At 46.4% G+C, this 18653-nt stretch overlaps 1 protein-coding gene across 10 annotated transcripts in view; it reads left to right on the top strand.

Moving 5' to 3' along the window:
- The window catches only part of TACC2 (transforming acidic coiled-coil containing protein 2), a 103720-nt gene extending 93520 nt beyond the window's left edge, over positions 1–10200 (top strand). For all 10 annotated transcript variants that reach the window (XM_065746363.1, XM_065746375.1, XM_065746373.1 and 7 more), the window contains 5 exons: positions 2811–2854; positions 7048–7208; positions 7720–7826; positions 8816–8936; positions 9932–10200. In XM_065746363.1, coding sequence (XP_065602435.1) covers positions 2811–2854; positions 7048–7208; positions 7720–7826; positions 8816–8936; positions 9932–9997 — 499 coding nt within the window. In that variant the 3' untranslated portion in view covers positions 9998–10200. The remainder of the gene's footprint in view (positions 1–2810; positions 2855–7047; positions 7209–7719; positions 7827–8815; positions 8937–9931) is intronic.
- Positions 10201–18653: the final 8453 nt, after the last annotated feature.

Raw genomic sequence — 18653 nt, 5'->3', positions numbered from 1 at the left:
ATGCCATAAGGACAACGTACAGATAACTTGGAGCCATTCACTGACCTGAATCTGCAAAAGTCATCACTTTTAAAAGAGATTCTGTATAAATATTCTATGGAATTTTTAAAGCCTATTATTTTCTACCTTCAAACAGACATGCTCTCTCTCTACCTCTGTACTTAAATAAAATAAAAGAGATCTGGCAGATTATTTTAGCATCTGTCTTTCAAATAGTAATCTCTATGGTAAATTCTGAGTCTGAAATTTCTGTCCTAGTGCCAACTTCTTTCCAAAATTGAAGATCTAGGTAGCTTAAAGCTAAAGCCAGTGAGCTGAATCAAGAGGTGATCTGCACCTGCAGTTCTGCTGGCATCCAGGAAGCTTGTACTGATGGCATAGGGCTAAAAGAAAACTGTGCTGCACTAGTCATCAAATGCTAGCAGAGATGCCAGGAGTCACACGTGGCAGATTTGAATAGAGGAGCACAGGGCTCTGAGCCAACACATCTTAAGAGAGGCATCTGCAGAAGGCGAGGGCAGCCCCTTTATGTCTTTGAGAGGAACCATCTCCCAGCACCCGCTGAGTTCTCTCACCTCTCTTGCTGTCTGCCTGGGAAAGGAACCAAAACCCTGGCAGAGCTCTCTCAGTGCATAATGAGGCAAAATGGAAAGGAGCTGCTGCAAGCAGTCAAATCCAAAAAACAAAACTTGGGATGAAAAAAAGCCCCTAGGAATTATGTAAAGAATGACTCAGAGTTCAGTGCACACTCCAGTGCAGCACTGTGTCTGTTTTCTGGAAGCTGCCAGGGCACACATGCCTGCTGGCTGCAAGCAGGCACTGGCAGAGGTTGCTTATCCCTTAATGAAAGGAGAGCAGAGAGATAGAGCATCTGACACTGCAGATTTGTTCCTTTCTGAACCTCGCATTGATTTGCTCCTGTATCTGTGTCCTCAATAAAATTTGATTTGGGGAAAAAAAAAAAAGCCTTATGTAAGCCAAATTTCCCAGAGGCACGTGGGGGAAAAAGTCTGGCTAATTTTGTCACAAGATGATGAAATGTGCATGTGTACACAAAGATTTAATTTGGAAGATTAAGTGCTGAAACGGTCCATGTGTGGTAAATTAGAGAAGCAGGAATTAGAGGTGACAATTGTAAGATAGGAGAGGCCTGGATTATCGAGTTGCAAGCATAGTAGCATCACTGTTTTTTCTGCAGGAGAAGCAATGCCTCTTCATGCAAGCACTCCTTGCTCTACCTGGAATATCCCAAGTTTAGACAAGTGTTCAGAAAAATGTCAGTTTGGAGGAAATTCCACTCTGGAGAAGAGCTAAATGAGAAGCTGTGATAATGATGTAGTACCTATCTAACAGATAAACAGTGATGGGCTGTGCCATAGCCCAAGGGTAGAACCAGAGTCAGGCCAGATACGTTTAAACACAGTTCACTGGAGGTCTCATTGATCATACCTCTGTGTGGGAAGTCAAGCAGAAGACCTTTTGAGAGGTAGCCTTGGATTTGTGTGGTTTTTTGACTTACAAAATCGTGGACAGTCAATAAGTAGACCAAAGGTCTAAAACAGCAGAAGTTAGGCCTAGGTAGTGAAGGGTTGAGATGCTCTATCACAGAGAGGAACAAGATGGCCAACATCCTTGGCTTCCCCACCTGCAATGACCCTTCTTTAGGCTGCTTGAGTGAGAGAGCTTTGTGATGAATATGGAACAAGCCTCGAGAGCCTCACTTTCCAAATCAAATAGTATTAAAATCACTGTGACACTGTAGTATCCGCGTTTAGAGAACACCTGCCACGTTGTTCATAAGGCTGGATGGTGCAGAGAAGGCAGTACATGCTTGGAGTTACTGCACTGGGTTTGGGGGATCTCCACAGCTTTTCCCTTTCCTCACTGACTTTTGTCCTAGGGTTTCCCCTTATCCTTGCTGTAACCTCACTGACTGCAGCAGGCTTAGCTAAAATGGAGCAAGTCAAAGCAAGCAAAGACTTCAAGAAAAAAAAAAAGTATTCAAATACCAGTGGGCTATTTGGAATATCCACTTCAGATGAAATGTACAGTAATTTTGTTTTTCATAGGCAATCCTACGTGGCTCACAAATCAAAGCACAGATCAAGTTAGTCTCATTTCATTAGCTTTATTTGGCTCTGGAAAGGGATGGATCATCTTTCTAAATCACATTTAATCTGCTTATTTTGGCTAACCTCTTTTCAAGAAGGAAACTCAAAGCCTACTACGAGTGTGTGAAATAAAACAGTCTTGAAAGTAACATTTTGCCCCCTCTGTTTTTCAAAAGATTTGTGAAGTAGAACACGGTGGGCTTGGTGCTTGGTAATTAAATGTTTTAGCTGTGTTGTCTTAAATGCTAATGGGTCACTTCTTCACGTTTGGAGAGTGGAAGAGTAGATCTATTTTGGATGAGGGCCAGCTGTACTCCTGTTAGATTTACTTGCCTACCAGCGATAACTTGGATTGATGTTTACATTGAAAACAAGCAAACAGAAAATAGAGGGGATGGGAGAAGGCAATAGGAAAAGGAGACTTGATGCAAGTCTTAAACGAGGCTGATGTAATTATGTTCCTGTTTAAACTGAGATCAGTAATGTTCTTTGTGTACATTTCGAAGTAATTCCTTTTCCCTCCCTGCTGAGGAGCAACGTTTAAGCTCTCAGTTTTATTTGTTATGTGGTACTAAGGAGCATATAAAAGTGTGGAGTGGGATCTGTATCTGTTTTTATACCATAATTCAGTTTCCTACATAACTATTAGCTATTATGATGTGTGCCAAAAGTTTTTTTTCTTTTTCTTTTTTCTTTTAGGAAAATAGTTTCAGAATATGAGAAGACGATTGCTCAGATGATAGGTAGGTGTTTCTGCCATGAAAGATGCTGTCCTGCACTCTGATTTTCTGAAATGGGATTTAAGTGTGTGGGCTTCACTGTGATGCTCGTGCTGCTGGGAGTCAGCACTGAGGACACAGTGTGTGCTTCCAGGTGGGGACAAGAAGCTCGTGCTTCGTTTTGCAGAAAGTAAACCCTGAGGCTGTCCAGGTAATACAGAAAGGTCAGGGCTTTTTCTCCTGAGCCAAAGCAAACTGTCCCATAGGAAACGTGTTCAGACACTCTGCCCAGCATTCACTGGTCATAAAATGACCTGAAAACCCTTTAGTCCGCTCACAGCTGTTAAACAGGAGATACCAAACTTAGCTCTTCACAACAACAGGGATTATCTGTGCTAAGTGCATTGGTTGGACCAAAACCGAGATTAACTTCAATCCCAGCTGAGAGATTGTGAGTGGCCAATCCACCTCCCCATCCACCCATAAAGGTCTCCAAGTTATTTGCACAACCTACTGAAAAAGACAAGAAATTCTTCTTCTCACTCCTCTGGGAGAGCTGTCATCGAGAGCACTGCATGTCAGCAGCACAAAAGGCATCTGTGCATCTTTCTGAAAGGGTTTTAACACAGAAGAGCTTTCTTCACAGTTTTTGATTCCTAATATAGATATGTTTTACCCCTTTTAAAATCTGTAGTCCCCTCGTGGTCTGGGTGGGGTAACCCCCACATTTTTGATTTCTTCTACATTGTTTTGTTAGCATTTGATGCTTGAGTTCTCTCAATTTTATAGCAGGTTTGCTTATTTTTGCCCAAAAAGAGTGGTGGGGGAGCTGAGCTGTTCAGTGCCTGGTGCTTTGCTGCCTTCCTGCATGTCACAGCCTATGGGAGACACCCTGACCTCCTTTCACGAAAAGGGGAAAAAAAGGGTCTAGAAATAAGTCTTCATCTCTGCTTCCTCCTCTGTACGCAGTGCTCTGCCTCCATTGCCTTTTGTGTGTAAACCTGAAGGAATTTGCCTGCTTTCTGACATCATGTCTGTCACTCTCATCATGCATCATGCAAGGAGTGACCTGACTATGCCAAGAACTTGATTCCCTTTATTGTACACTGGGTGTACTCTGGTGCTGCTGCATGCACCAGCATGGACATTACCAAGCATGGCAAAGGACTCAGGGTCACCATTCTCCAAAATGTAATTTTTTTTTCTTCTGCAAAATAGTGGGGATATTTGTTCCCTATTTTATATGTATTCTACTGCTATGCAGGGAGTTCTTCAGCTTCAAATGGCCATTTGTATGGACAGACACAGGACTTGCCCTATTCTCCCCATGCATCTGCATGCAGCTAGCAACAGAAGTTTCTTTTGATTGCAGGCCAAAATTCTTTCCTTGTGAAACAGGTTAAATGTATGTAGATAAGCTGTGAGTCTGCAGTGCAAAGAGAAGGTGTGGAACAGGGATCCTAAGGTAGCAGCACAGCCATGGCATGCGTGGAAGATTCTACAGCTGACAGTTCATCTTCTTTAAAGAAATCAAGGATATTTAAAGCATTGGGCCTTTGACCACTGAGGGCATAGAAAGGACTTGGAACTTCTAATTCAGAGTATTCAGTCAGAGTCTTCCAAATGAAGTACAGCAAATTTTTAAGAGCTTTGGCTGCAAATAATGTACTGTGCCATTCATTTTCAAAAGAACTGAAACAACAGCAGTGACACAGAAAGCGTGTGCTAATTAGAGCAGCATGCAAATTTTACAGCATGATAAATGTGAGGCTGCCTCTCCCTGCATTTAGTGTAAAGTTTCGATCTAATTAACCCACTTTCTCCTGACATTTGCTGTAAATTACTGCCCCTTCTGATGAAGGAATTTTCTCCCCCAAATGCCACATTGTGAGGGAGGGGACTGTCTGTGTGCTATCTGCATACACTTCACTGAGCTGTTATCCCAGTGACTGTCTCCCTGCTGGAGCAAAGTATGCATTTCAACAGAAGGAATGCCTGTGCTCTTTCTGTTTGTGATCTAACCCCTCTGAGCTGTTTGTAGAGCCCTCTGCTAGGAGGGCATTGCAAGTGAACCGATTTCACAAATCCCTTTGGTGAACATTCAGTGTGGCTGAGCGATCCTACTCAGCTTCTGCAGGCTGCTGTGTGTATGCAGAGGGAACACTGAAAATACTACGTACTAACAAAATCACATTGTGGATGTGTTTGCCTATAAATCAAACAAGCACTGCAAGCTGTCCTTGGCACTGATTTCAAAGGCCATTGCTGCCACATACGGAAGCCAATGTTAACCCACCTCAGCTCATGCAATCAGTCACCTGCTCCCCGTCCGGAATCCTTGCTGTAGATTTATTTGTATTGTTGGATTTGTGATGTTGGGCTTTTTATTTTTGTTTAGTGTATCCGTGTACTTGTAAGCTTAAAGACATAATGAAGTTCTCATTATGAAGACAAACAGATGTTATGCTTTGTGCATTACTTATTTTCTGCTTTCCTAACAATTCCTGATTTTCTATTTTGCTTCCGTTTTCGTTGCTTCTTGCTATTTGCTTGCAAAAACAAACAGGCAAGCCTGGTAAGTAAAGCTTTTCACCAACTTTCACCCCACCACTCTGCATTTTTCCTTTCTTTTGCTTTTGTTCTCCCTTTGCTGCATTCCCATTCCGTAATGTAATAACGCTGTGCTGAGCCTGGGGGTGGATCTGCTGTCCACTGTCAGTCCTGAGCATCCTCGTGGTGGTGGTGAGCCACAGACACTGTGTGCATTTATGGACATGGGAGTCATTTAATTAGAGTATTTTAATCACACAGGCCTCATACTGCTTTAGAAACGGTGCAGAAACAAGTGTCTGTAACTGGTTAGCTGAGATGTGGCTGGTGCTGCCCAGTACAGGGATCAGTGCTTGGGGGGAGGGCTGGGCACATTGTATCTCCAGTGTGCTTAAGGAAGGTTTCTGCTGGAGCACGGGGTGGCAGCTACTCAGATCTTATATCAAAAATGATATAAATAAAGGAAGGGAAGTTAATGGGTTTCTCCTTTTATTTGAGTATTACAAATAATCCCATTGTGTTGTCTTCAAGAATTCAAAAGGGAGAAGAGTTATCAGAGTGATGGGGCATTACAGGGTGCTGGGCTCCCCAGTTCTGCCATCCCAGAGGTGTTTGTCACTGCCAGGCTGACACAAACACAGAGGATTACAAAGAGATTGAATATGCAAAAGGAAGAGCTTAATTGCAGCTTGGGAATGCACAGCATGACCTGCAGTGTCTCAGGGTTGACCATGAAATACATCTCCCTGATACAGGCTTCTCTTCAAGTGGAAAACTAACTGCCTGTCAGAAGATGGCAAAATGTAGGGGGCTTAAATGAAAAGCTGTGCATTCTGAAACTGCTGTTTAGATGGGAGAACGTTTCCCTGTATTTTAATTCCTGTCAGAGGTCGAAGAAAACAGTAGTATAAAACTGCTCATTTCTCTGAGTTTATCTCACAGTGTTATATTTCAAAGCAGCCCCTGAAACAGAGGCATAAAAATCTTCTTTGGGGATCTGCAGCCAACACTGCACCATTCCTGGAGGCAGTGGCAGATGTTTCTTTTCTGCTGTTATAAAATTATTCCAATTTATTACTTTGATAAAGATTGTCTTCTGTACAGATTTGGAATCCTGTTTTACTCTTCCCACCCTCTCTGCTTAGAAGTTCTGCTCAAAGTCAGATTTCCTCCCTGGCACTTATCTGCAGAGCTCCTGGGAAGGGAAGTTTGCAAAACATTGTTTTTCCAGGGGGAGAAATTGAGCTGGATTAAATGAAATGAAGTGGCACGTTTGTATGGGATTAGAAAAGATGGTGGGAGATCACAACACGGATCAGAAGTGGCAAATAATGTATTGCCAGTGCTCATAATACCGCTGCATGTCATCTCCTTCAGCTGCTGCCTCTTCTGCCAAATGGGGAATGCAGTGCCTCCTCCGTGTGAGCTCCAAGTGAAATAAACCATCTGTAGGAAGAGGTTTTCACCTTTTTTCCCCAGTGTTACAGTAATTAACTATCACTGCCTTTAGCAACCTTTGGTTGCATTTTTTGAGTGACAATGGCTTCTGGATCTTCTGTGGACTTACAAGCAGACAGCATGGAGCACAGTGTAGTAGGAACTATAGATGACAGTGAAATCAGTGTCTGTATTGATTTCTTTTCCCTCCCCCATCTTCTTTCTACCAGAGGACGAGCAGAGAGAGAAGTCTGTCTCCCATCACACTGTTCAGCAGCTGATCGTGGAGAAGGAGCAAGCGCTGGCGGATCTGAACTCGGTGGAGAAATCCCTGGCAGATCTTTTCAGGAGATATGAAAAAATGAAAGAAGTATTGGAGGGGTTTCGAAAGGTGAGTGCTAGGAATGTCCTTTCCTGTTACGGGGAAAGCTGAGTGGGTTCTCGTGTGGTGCTGAGCCTGTGCTGCTTCACAGGGGGCACCTCTCGGTTTCCAGGGATGAGTCTGATTCCCTGTGTGGCACTGCAGCACGCTGCAGGCAGGGATGATGGGGATGCTCATTGTGCTTTCTTTCTCCTTGAGCAAGAGTAGCCATATACAGTGGTGCTGTTTCAATAGATGCCGTGCACTTGTGTGATTTGAGCACATGTCAGGGCTGGGTTGCAGGCTGAGTGGTTGGAGAAATGTGTATCTCCACTCAGAGATTATGTCTGAAGTGCATGGTGTGGTGGAACCCTCAAACAGAGGATTCCAGCCCGCTACCAGACACAGACAGAAGCACTGCAGAGCTTTTTGCACTGTGCAGAACTGCATTGGCTGAAATCTGTGGGGGTGTGTCAGTTGTGCTCCCTCAAAGCATCTGAATGCGATTTGGATTAAATGCAGTGTCGTGTTTTCGTTTAAGAATGAAGAAGTATTAAAGAAATGTGCACAAGAGTATTTGTCACGAGTAAAGAAAGAAGAACAGAGGTATCAAGCACTCAAAATCCACGCTGAGGAAAAACTGGACAGGTAATTGCCTACACACCTCCCCATTGAGGACCTGCACTGTAGGAAGGTCCCTGTGGCTGAGCCTTGCACTCCCAAGCTGCTCCTTCCACCTGCCATGGTCCAGCTCCTGTCCATAGCTAAAGAAAGAATTATTTGCACGTTGAAAACATCCTCTGGGAGGGGTCCATACTGAGCACCTTAAAATCCTCCTCATCGAGTATCTTCATGCATTAGGCCTGCCTAAGAAGATGGAGGAGGAAGCTGTTAGCCAGCTTTCTGCAGCTGCAAAGGGCTGTGCTCAGATATTTGCAGCTATTGTTCGTGCCCCAGTGCTTTGCTATTGCCCTGTGCTGTGTTACTGCCCTGACATCAGTCAGCAGAACCGAGTGTGTAATTCAGAGCAGGCTCTGTCTGTTAATTCTGGACCCTTGGTTTGAGCTGTCTGCCCACTTGTGTTGATGGTGATGAGCACTTGCACAAAAGGTCACACCACGTCAGCAGTAAATCCATAAGCCACCATCAAGGTGTGAACACCTGACTGTGCCTTAGGACATGTAGGTCCACTTGGTGGTTGTTACTGACATCTTTAATGCTTCCATGTAAGGACCAAGTAAGCATTTCTAGAGTCTGCATGCAGTCCTCTAGGCCCAGGAGATGTCTCCAAGACATTGCCTGTGTTGATCAGAGCCTAAAGCAAAGTGAGACTTGGATTTGCTTCCCAGCTGTGAGCCTTGTCTGTGAGAACTGGAGGTCGGATTGGTAAACTTGCACAGAACACCTCGTGCTGGGTGGTATCTTTGGCCCCTTCTCTTAGAGACATAGAGAAAAGGCTTTACAGACTGCTGAGCAAGAGAAAGGCTCACTAAAAGTCTGTAGCGGTGAGGCTCAGGCTGCTGTCAGAGATAGGCAGAAAGCAGCCCTGCCCATCTCTTAACACGCAGTCCTTCCTTGGATACTCTTCATCCTCTCCTGTAGAGCGCTTGATGTGACAAGAATCTGTGTTTTTCTAGAGCCAATGCTGAAATTGCACAGGTGAGAGGCAAGGCTCAGCAAGAGCAAGCAGCATACCAGGCCAGCCTTCGTAAAGAGCAGCTGAAGGTGGACGCATTGGAAAGAACACTGGAACAAAAGGTGAGAAGCAGCTCTGCTCAGGTTGGATATCAGGAAGGGTGTCTTCTCAGAAAGAGCAGTGATGCACACGCACTGCCTGCCCAGTGGGGCCACTGTCTGTGTAGATGTGCAGGAGCCAGGGAGGTGGTGCGGGGTCACGGTCAGTGAGGATGGGTTGGAAGCTGGAGTTGATGATGTCAGTGGTCTTTTCCAACCTTAAGGACTCTGTGGTTCTAAGGCAATGACATGACCAAAGCAAAGCAAAACTTTTCCCTCGGTGTGGCTGCATCCTTTGGAGCTTAGACCAAAGAGCAGCAAAGCCCAGTGCTTGGAACAGAACCATCCTGCTGTGCACCAGGCAGCTCAGGCACATGGATGCACTGCCAGGCCTTGATCTCAGGCACTGGCCATTGTCAAAGGCTGCTTCAGTCTCAGGCCAAGCTCAGCGTGCACGTGTGCTTTGTTTTTTTTGTATGTGAGTTCTCTCTCAATTTTAGTTCTACAGTTCTTTGCTTCATTATTTTAGCTGTAATTGCAGTATAGTATTAAATGTTAGTCACCATTATATAGACAAAGTCATCACATGCAGACCTGTACAGTGATGCAGAAAATCACTCTTTATATGTTCTCTAGATTAGCAAAGGAGCTTGCTTCCAGTTTAACACATCAGGTCTTTGCTCAGAGCCCCATGAAAACAGAATGGAAATGATGCCCTAGGGAACAGCCTAGAAACAAATGCACACTGCATGTTATTACCATGTGCCAGGAGTGACTGCTGTGCTCCTGTCCTCAATCTCCATGTGATTGCATTTACTGCAGGCAGAGGGGCTCTGCGTGGAAAGAAGTGAACTGTTGGAGCACAGCTGCACTTCGTGTGCATACCTATTATACATACATATATTCTTTTCTCAGTCCTGGAGAAGATGCTTACAGGAAAGCAGACATGGTCCCTAAATACACTCATCTCGATGCAGCAGTGTTTGTCGTGGTACTTAACCCCACCTCTTGTTTCCCAGAACAAAGAGATAGAAGAGCTAACAAAGATCTGCGACGAGCTGATTGCCAAAATGGGGAAAAGCTAACTTGGAACCAAATCACCAGACTTCAGCACTGAGTGCAATATGACCTCTGGCACGCTGACGTCCCGACGTTGACGTGGACAGGTTATATTTTCACTTTTTTCGTATGCACTACTGTATTTTCTTTCTAAACAAAAAGTTGATTTAATTGTACGCAGTACTAAGATGACTATCAGAATTTCTTGCTATCGTTTGCATTTTCATAGTCTAATTCATAGCAAGTTGATCTCAGAGTTCCTGTATCAGGGAGATTGTCAAGTTCTCTAAGGAATTACAAATTGCTGATCCTAGCCTTCCCTTTGTACATGAGTTCCCATGTTGGATGTCTTTTGGATTTAATATAAACATGTATTACTTGCATGGGGACTCTTGCCTTAAGGAGTGTAAACTTTATCTGCATTTGCTGATTTGTAAAATAAAAACAAAAAATGGGAAAAAAAATAATAATAATAAAAAAAAAGAAGATGCATGTCACTTAAATGAGATTCTCTATTGTAAATAAATTTTTTCTCGTTGGAAGTTGAAGATGAGTGGCTGTATTTCGTGTGCCGTGCTCGCTGCCTCTGCCGTGCAGGTTGGTTAAGGAGCTCCTCCACGGTGCCCCTGCACCACGGTGGGCCTGGACACGAGGTCGTGCTGCCAGGAAAGCACGTAGGGAAGGACAGATGGGTGCTGTGACGTGGGGGGGTGGGATGGTGGTTTTGAAGCGATTCGTTGGTGGGTGAATGTGTTCTGTGCTTCTGCCACTGGAAGAATTTGCTGCCACGTTTGTGAGATGCGTGTGATTAGAAGCACGACCAGAATAAGCTAGATAAGTAGCATTCTCGCACACCTCCTTATCCTCCAAGTCATCCTCTGCAGAGGATTAAGTATGTAAGACAAGCATTAGAGCTTTCGTAGCAAACAAACTGCTTTCTTTGTCTAATGGTGCATCTCCTGTACCTCCATGATGCGGACGGTCTTCAGCCTGGTTCTCGTCAGCTCCCTTTTTGTCATCAAAAGTAAGTCAGCTCTCTTCTTTCTTTATCCCTTATGTCCAGTTTCAGGCGTGGCTGAGCTGCTCTGCTGCTCTGGGCTTTCCTCCCAGCTTGGGTTGGTTTTCAGAGCGTTGGTGTGTGTGCGGTTGGCAGCATTTCACTTCTGCTATGTAATGGAAACATGGAGGTGAATGCAAACTAATGTAAATGTGGAGGCAAGCATGCTTTCCTTCCTCCTGCTCCACACATCTCACCAGAGACATCATGAAGAATACGATTTTAGGCATTCACAGTGTTACCTCCTCATGGTGCTGTGGATGGACCACGATGGAGAGGGAAATCCATCACACTCCAGCTTGTTCTAAAACTGTTACCAGGAGGTGTGGGTGCAATTGCAGTGCATCAGATATTCACCATTCCTGGAGGTGTCTGAGGAACGTTTGGGTGCTGTGCTGAGGGACGTGGCTTTAGTGGGCAATATTGGTGGGAGGCGGATGGTTGGACTGAGTGATCTTGGAGGTCTTTTCCAACCCTGGTGATGGAAAAATGGATAGGATACACAAAATCTTTAGATACGTATAATCTTTCAGCAATTTCTGCACGTGCTTCAAGCAGAACCACAGAGACTGCACAGATGGGATTTTGAAAGGGTTGTTTTTTTGTTGGTTTTCTTTGTTGGTTTGCAAACTCTAACTGCTACTATTACAAGAGCTCTTTTCTCTCCTAATGACAGGTGAAGCACTGCAGTGTTACACCTGCGTAGGTTCCAGTGATGATGACTGCAACAGACAAGGGACGCAGCAGTGCCCGGGGCATTCCGATGCGTGCGCGGTCATGCGAGGACAAGCAAGTCAGTAACACCAGCAGCTCAGGCTCAGGGCTGCTGACAGCAGCCATTAGCCACCATCAAAATGGTGTCTGTGTCGTGTCGTGTCATGTTGTCGTGTGGTGTGGTGTCCTGTCGTGTCGTGTGGTGTCATGTTGTGTTGTGTGGTGTCATGTTGTGTTGTGTGGTGTCATGTTGTGTTGTGTCGTGTCGTGTTGTGTCGTGTCGTGTTGTGTTGTCGTGTCGTGTGGTGTCGAGTGCTCCCTGTGCTCTGTTCCAGGCGGTGTGATGAAGTCCTGCTCGTTCCGCTCCTTCTGTGAGAGGGCAATGAGGGATGGAGCCCGAGCACCCGGAGTGAGCGTCCACTGCTGCTACTCCAGCCACTGCAACGCCAAGAGCCGGGGCGCGAGGCTCGGCCCCTCTGGTGGATGCTTCACCCTCCTCCTCTTGTCCCTGTGTTGGCACCCGCTGTTGAAGCTGACGTGAGGGGGAATGGGATTCTGAAGCAACGACTCTGCCTTTATAGAAAGGGATGGCTGTAATTACACTTCCTGTACCGCGTTGTTCTGCGTTTCTCGGTAGGAAGAAGCCGTAGGCACTTAGGTGCGGGTAGCAGCCTTGTAGTTAAGGTAGGGAGCGACGTGCTCCAGCTGCTGTTTGCTGGCAGCACACACTCAAAAGCAAGCTACAATTTTCAGGCTCAAAGTGACCGAGAATTCTAACTTGCTCTTGAGTTGTTCAGAGAATATCTCCAATCCGGACAAAGGCAGACAACCCGATGTATGACTGGTTTAGTATTGATACAAAGCACTAAGAGAAAGCTATTAAGAGAAAAAACTGGAAGCACACTGTATTACATATATTTATAGGGCTAAAAGAGCTTTTCCTGTCTCCTCTCCTCTGATACTTTGAGATCGTATCACAACAGTGGGAGCAGCAGCTAAAATGCAGCCTGGGAGTGTTCTGAGGTAGGCTCCCTCTGTCTGGCTGTTTCTACTGCTGCCTTTGGAGCTCGTTGGTCAGTCCCCGTGCTGTAGGCAGCTAATAACTCGGGTCACAACGTTTCAGAATACCCAGATCCCTAATGTGGTTTCTTCTGTGTCCTTCAGTGTCCTCAAGAGTGAAAAGGGTGCACGACCCTCCTTGCTTTGATGTCATTAGAGAGTGTTGTGTGGTGGGTTATATAACATCTTAATATTGCAAAGCGAAATCACGTGGGGATGTCCAGAGAGCTGAGGAACTAAATTAACATAATTAACAATCCCTTCATTGCAGTTTTACTGAGTAAATGACCCGGAGTGGGCCACGTCACTGCACAGCCATAGCCTGCAGGCTGCTGCTCACAGTGGTGATGCCCAACCTGGGCCGTGGCAGTGGTGTAACACAACGTGACTGCACTGAGCTGCTGTTGGGTCGGGGATGCCAGGAAGGAGCTGGCAGGGCAGGGGTGATTCATTCTCTGTGTAGCTGTCAGCAGCCAGCTGTACCCAGGTTTAACCTCCAGCACACAGCAGCTTCCAGTGGTGTCATCGCAGCAGAGGTGGTCTTCCAGTGAGGAGTCCTGATTTTTTTTGCCCATTTGGAATTCAAGCAGTTTGATGGAACTCACCAACTATGTGGCAAAGCAGATTTTCTGTGCTGTGGCTTTGTTTTTAAGTAGAGTGCTTTGCAAGAACAGTACTAGGCAGCGTGCTCGTCCTGTTGCACTCCCTCCAGTTGGATCCTTCCGTTGTCTCATGTAGGTTGTGCTGTCAGGTTGAGGCTGTTCCTGCAGGGTTTTGCTGGAAGGGGCTGTCACACCGGGGGGTTCTGCTCTGTGGGTAGCTCTTAGGCACAAGGCTGAGACAGGATTGCTGCACTGCAATGCCTTGGCTGAGAATATGAATTGAGGCTTAAATATCTCATATGTGCAACAAATCACTTGAGCTGATAAGATTTCATCTCATTCTCAACTCAAATCATCCCCGTCCAGCTGTTCTGCTACATGAAACACGCACTGACAGTACCTTTATTTTCTCATTGCTCTGTAATGATAAAACTCTACTTAATGCAACCTCTGTAATGCTCTGTGCACTTCCTTGATGACAGATTAAAACATATGCAGTGTCTGACAGTGTCTCTGGGTAAAGGAGAGCATTGTGACAGCCAACCTCGTGGACCTCTGAGAGGTCCTTCCCACCCTTCGTGGTTCTGTGATAAGGGAGGAGCTGAGTGGAACTGAGCTCAGGGACAACGATGTGTTTGTCAGCCTGGCTTGGTGGGAAGTACATCTGGGCGTAAGCATCTCACTGGAGGTGATGGATTTTTGCTGCTGTGGGTAAATGCAGCATGTTTCAGATAAAATTTCAGTCACAATGAGAGTGCAAGAGCAAAAGAGTGCCAGGAAAGGTTCTCAGTAGAAAATCATCCGAATGGAAGGACTCATCAGCAAAAGGTAATGTCTGAGAGGTGGCTCCCACTGACCACTAACCTGTGAGAGTCTGTTCCTGTGCTCTTCCCCCATTCCTCCCGTGAGCACTGATAGCTGCAGGGGCCTCCTTGCCTCCTGCCACCAGATCATCCTTGGCTCTTTTTGCAGCTTCTGGAGCCCAGGGGAGTGCTCAGTGGGTGGCTGTGCAGCCTGGCTGGTTGCTGTGATTGCTGACACTGCAGGGGCTGTGCACGCCCTTCAGAGCCAGCCATGGTGGGACGTTCCTGAGAATACACATGGATATGGGAAAAAAGAAAAAGAAAACTGTGATTGACTTTCCTGTCGGTGGTACTTAAGCCCTTAAAAAGCCATCTTCTGCCTGCTCAAAGCTCAGGATCTCCTTGGAAACGGGAAATAAAACATCGCTCCTACGTGAGCAGACAGCCTGTGGTCTCCCCGCCCCTCCCCCTCCCCCTGGCTTACACAAAGCGATTTATGCTTATCCAAACTTTGGCTCCGCAGACACCCGGAGCTATTTGGGGCAAATCCCGGACAGCTCTTGCATTGCTCTGCTCGGGATGAGTGGCAGATTACCGCCCTGGGCCAGCAAATGCCCACTGCTCCAGGCCAGGCTGCTGCTGAGCGCTCTCCAGGAGCAAAACCCAACTCTTCAAATAGTTCTCCCTCTCCTTTCTTTTTGCTCAGCAGTCGCAGAAACGTTTGCTTTTGTGTTGCAATGAGAACAGCTCCCAGCGCCGCACTGAGGTGGGTGATCTGACGTCGCTCTGCGCCTTCAGTTGCATTTCTCTGTGGGATCACAAGCATCACCACCTCGATCAGCAGGGACTCCTGAGAGCGTGCTGTGCGAGAGCGTGCAGAATTGTAACTGCTTTTAAAAGCAGCAGCCTATGAAAGCTGTGTCCCAGCCCCCGTGACCTCACTGATGGCAAAGGTGCCAGCTTCCCACTCACCATCGCCCGTTTCCCACCCCGAGCACTGCGGTGTTTGTCCCCAGTTACTGGAGCGCAGGCAGCTCAGGGCAAGCAGCAGGCAGGTGCTTTGTGCTCGCAGGCAGTGAATAGTGCCCCGCTTTGTGTGTAATGTCAGATTGATTCGGATGCGTGCTTCGGAAACCTCATTTTTGCGCATCCGGAATAGCGATGGATGCTGAGCGAGTCGCCCGTCCGTTTACGTCCACCTGGAATGTGAGGGTTTCGGACTCGAGATGTCTTTCCCGCAGTTTGAGATTTACAAACAGTACGACGGAATTGATTTGACGTTAACTACTTCCACCAGCAGGGGGTACCCGGGGCTCACAAATGTCCGTGCTCTTTTGTGCCCTCTGCTACTGAACTTAACCCGAAACAGCCCAAAAACCAGCAGTCCGTTTGGTGCAGCATTGCTTTCCCATCCTCAGAAGTAGTGCATCCTGTCCAACACGGGGAGGCCACACCAGAGCTGCTTCAGCGGTGTGCTGCATCACGGAGTGGATCCAGGGGAGGCTCAGGTTGGGTGCTAAGAAACAATTCTTCTCTAAACAAAGTGGTAATGCACCGACGCAGGATGCCCAGCACGGTGGGGAGGCCCCTGTGCCTGGAGGTGGATGTGGCACTGAGGGACGTGGGCAGTGGGCATGGTTTGGGTGGGCTTAGGGATCTCAGATGTCTCTCCCCCAAGGGAGGTCCCGCAGCAGTGCCTGTGGTGACCCAGAGCAGCAAGGAGCTGATGGGAGAGGGCTCAGGAGGGAACGTCACTCTGACACCCAGATACATAAATAGCCTGTTTTTAAAAGATAGCTAAATCTTTCCCCACGGATTTATAAACATTCTTCCACGTCTGGAAACGCTGTGCAGCACACCACGTCTACCAGTGGAGCACGGCTTTGTAAAACAAACAAACACCATGACGATGGGTACAAAAACACCAAGGCAAAGCTCTCTGTGCCGTTTCTCACCACTGCCCTTCCAGGCGAAGCTGTCTGCGGGCTGCAGGAAGGCTCACACCTTGCTGGGGCTCAGCGTAGTTTCTCTCTATCCACATCTGGCTGATGCTGTTTCAATAAGAGAGAAAAATGATTAGAAATAATTGGAGTGCCGTTGCTCACCCCGAACACTGACTTAGGAGAAAGCCTGATAGGGTCCTGCCTTTAAAATCTGGTCTGAAAGTCAGTGAAATATATACATGGCAGATGGATGGTGGCGGCCAACCCAATGGGACACCCAACCCAAGTGCCATCCCCTAACCCATGTAAACTTCACAGTCTTCAAAAATGTTAAATTAACCCGAAATTAAAGGATGTGAGATGGGAGTCCCTGCAAGCACAGCACCATTGGAGCTCGTTGTGCAATGATTAAATAGAAATGATTCTTTATGTTGAAGGAAGTCACCATTTAATGTGCTTGGAAGGCCAATACATCTCCAGGAGTTCAGAATCTACATTTGTGCATAGAAACCTTACCATAGTGCCTCCTGGACACTGCCCCATCTCAGCTCCAGGGGAGGACACAGCAAGGCCAAGGAGCTGGAGGACATGGGGAAGAGCACACAGCTGCTGACCTTTTGCCCTTTACTTGACCGCCTGTTCCTTTAAAGTGAGTTTACTTACGGGGTTTCTTATTTAGTTTTTTTCTGCTGCCATCCCCATGAGGCATTCTTTCCTATGAGTCACACACACCATAAAGAAATTATTGTTTGGCTCAAAGTTGCACTCCCATGCCTGGGATTGACGTTTTTTCAGTGAGAGATAGGAAATGAGATGAATTTCTGGGTGATTCATTATTTACTATTTTGACCTGAAATGTGTTTTTACCACTAGCTTTAAGAAAAAAAAGAAAATCATATGAGAGTCTTGAAATACAAGACCAAACCTATATGTGTCTCATGGGACTGAACATGCTCTTTAATGGTTTCTTTACGTTGTATATAGCAATAGTCCCTTATATCTGGTGATATTGAATGTACATTTTATTAGCATCATCAATGCAATGAATTTAATTTCAGAACGATACCTTAGTTTTGTAAAACACCCTTCAAGAACACGAGCCTGATGGGGCTCAAGGGGCATTTGGACACAGCTCTCAGACATAGGGTCTGATTTTTGGGTGACCCCGTGTGCAGCCAGGAGCTGGGCTCGATGATCCTTCCAACTCAGGAGGTTTTATGGTTCTGTGATTTTCTTGTACGACTCAGAAACGCGGCCTTGCTTACGTGCTTACATTGTTTTAGCTGAGATTTATTTTTAACCCTCTGCACAGTATGGATGTAAAAATCACATAAATACCCGTGGAGCAATCCTGGGCACTAAGGCCCATCCAAGCTCAGAAACCCAGATGTTGGAATACGACAGAATTCCAGTGATAAAAGAGCAGATCAGAGCAAAATCTGGCAACCAAAGTCTGAGAGAGCCCCAGGAGCAGCTTCCATCAGGGATGGCTGAAAGGAATGTGGGAAAAAAGCACACAGCAGTGAAGAACTGCAGGAACACAGAGGTCCTCTGCTGAGGATATCAGCTCCCAGTGGGTTATACGCAGCGGGCCCCGAGTGGGGCCTACCATGGGCCTGTGAGCCACTGCCACTCACGTAAGGGCAGTGAATCAGCTCTTCACTGAAAGGAGTGAAAATAAAATCAGGACCGAGCTGTGAAAGCCTCTCTTGAACCCTTTACAAGTGGCTTTCTAAAATTAGAGTTAGACATGTAGGTCATTACAGAGCAGATGCTGCCACCAAATCTGTTGGGATGAAACTCACTGCAGCGCTTCTGCCAGTAGAAACAAACTAGAAAACGCTGGAAAGCTCGCCCAGTCCTCCTGATTTATTCACTTGGAACTGCAGCAGTCACAGAAAGTCCTTAAGTAGCACGCTGATTTTAATTTTTACTGCAGGAAATGCAATACATCTGGGAGCACGGCCTCTCTTTTATGGTAGCCATTGCTTCAGGTGGGAAAGGAGGGGAAGGAAGAGGAGAGGAGGAAATGGACTTCCCAGGAAAAGGCCACAATATGTTTAAACGTGGAACTAAAATACTTATCAGACTGCTTTTTCTTGGTTCAAGTGGCCACTGTAGCACCATTCTCTGCTCAGTTCCCCCAGGATGGCTTTTGGAGCCAAAAGGGGTCCTTTTTAAAGCAGAGCTGACGTTTCTACCCACACTTTGGGTGGTCCCGTGTGGAGCCAACAGTTGGACTCAATGATGGGCCCCTTCCAACCCACAATGTTCTATGATACGATGACAATTTCTGATTTGCCAGTATTTTTGCAGCCTTGCCTTTCTGTGCTCCCTGCAAGGGATGGAGGGAAGTAGAAGCTGCTGGTGACCTCTCTTCCCACAAAAGCCAACCAAACTCTTGTGTTTTCTCACAAGTCCCATGATGTGTAGGTAGGAAGAAGAATGCTTTAGCTGGAAGCAGCTAACTTGGCGTGCAGCACCCTGAAAGCATCTAGAATCAC

The sequence above is a fragment of the Cyrtonyx montezumae genome, unplaced genomic scaffold (assembly GCF_038088225.1).
Source record: "Cyrtonyx montezumae isolate F1298 unplaced genomic scaffold, pur_monq_1.0 scaffold_4, whole genome shotgun sequence".
Lineage (NCBI taxonomy): Eukaryota > Metazoa > Chordata > Aves > Galliformes > Odontophoridae > Cyrtonyx > Cyrtonyx montezumae.
The sequence above is the reverse complement of the archived record's forward strand: the minus strand, read 5'-3'. Positions and strand labels throughout refer to the sequence as shown.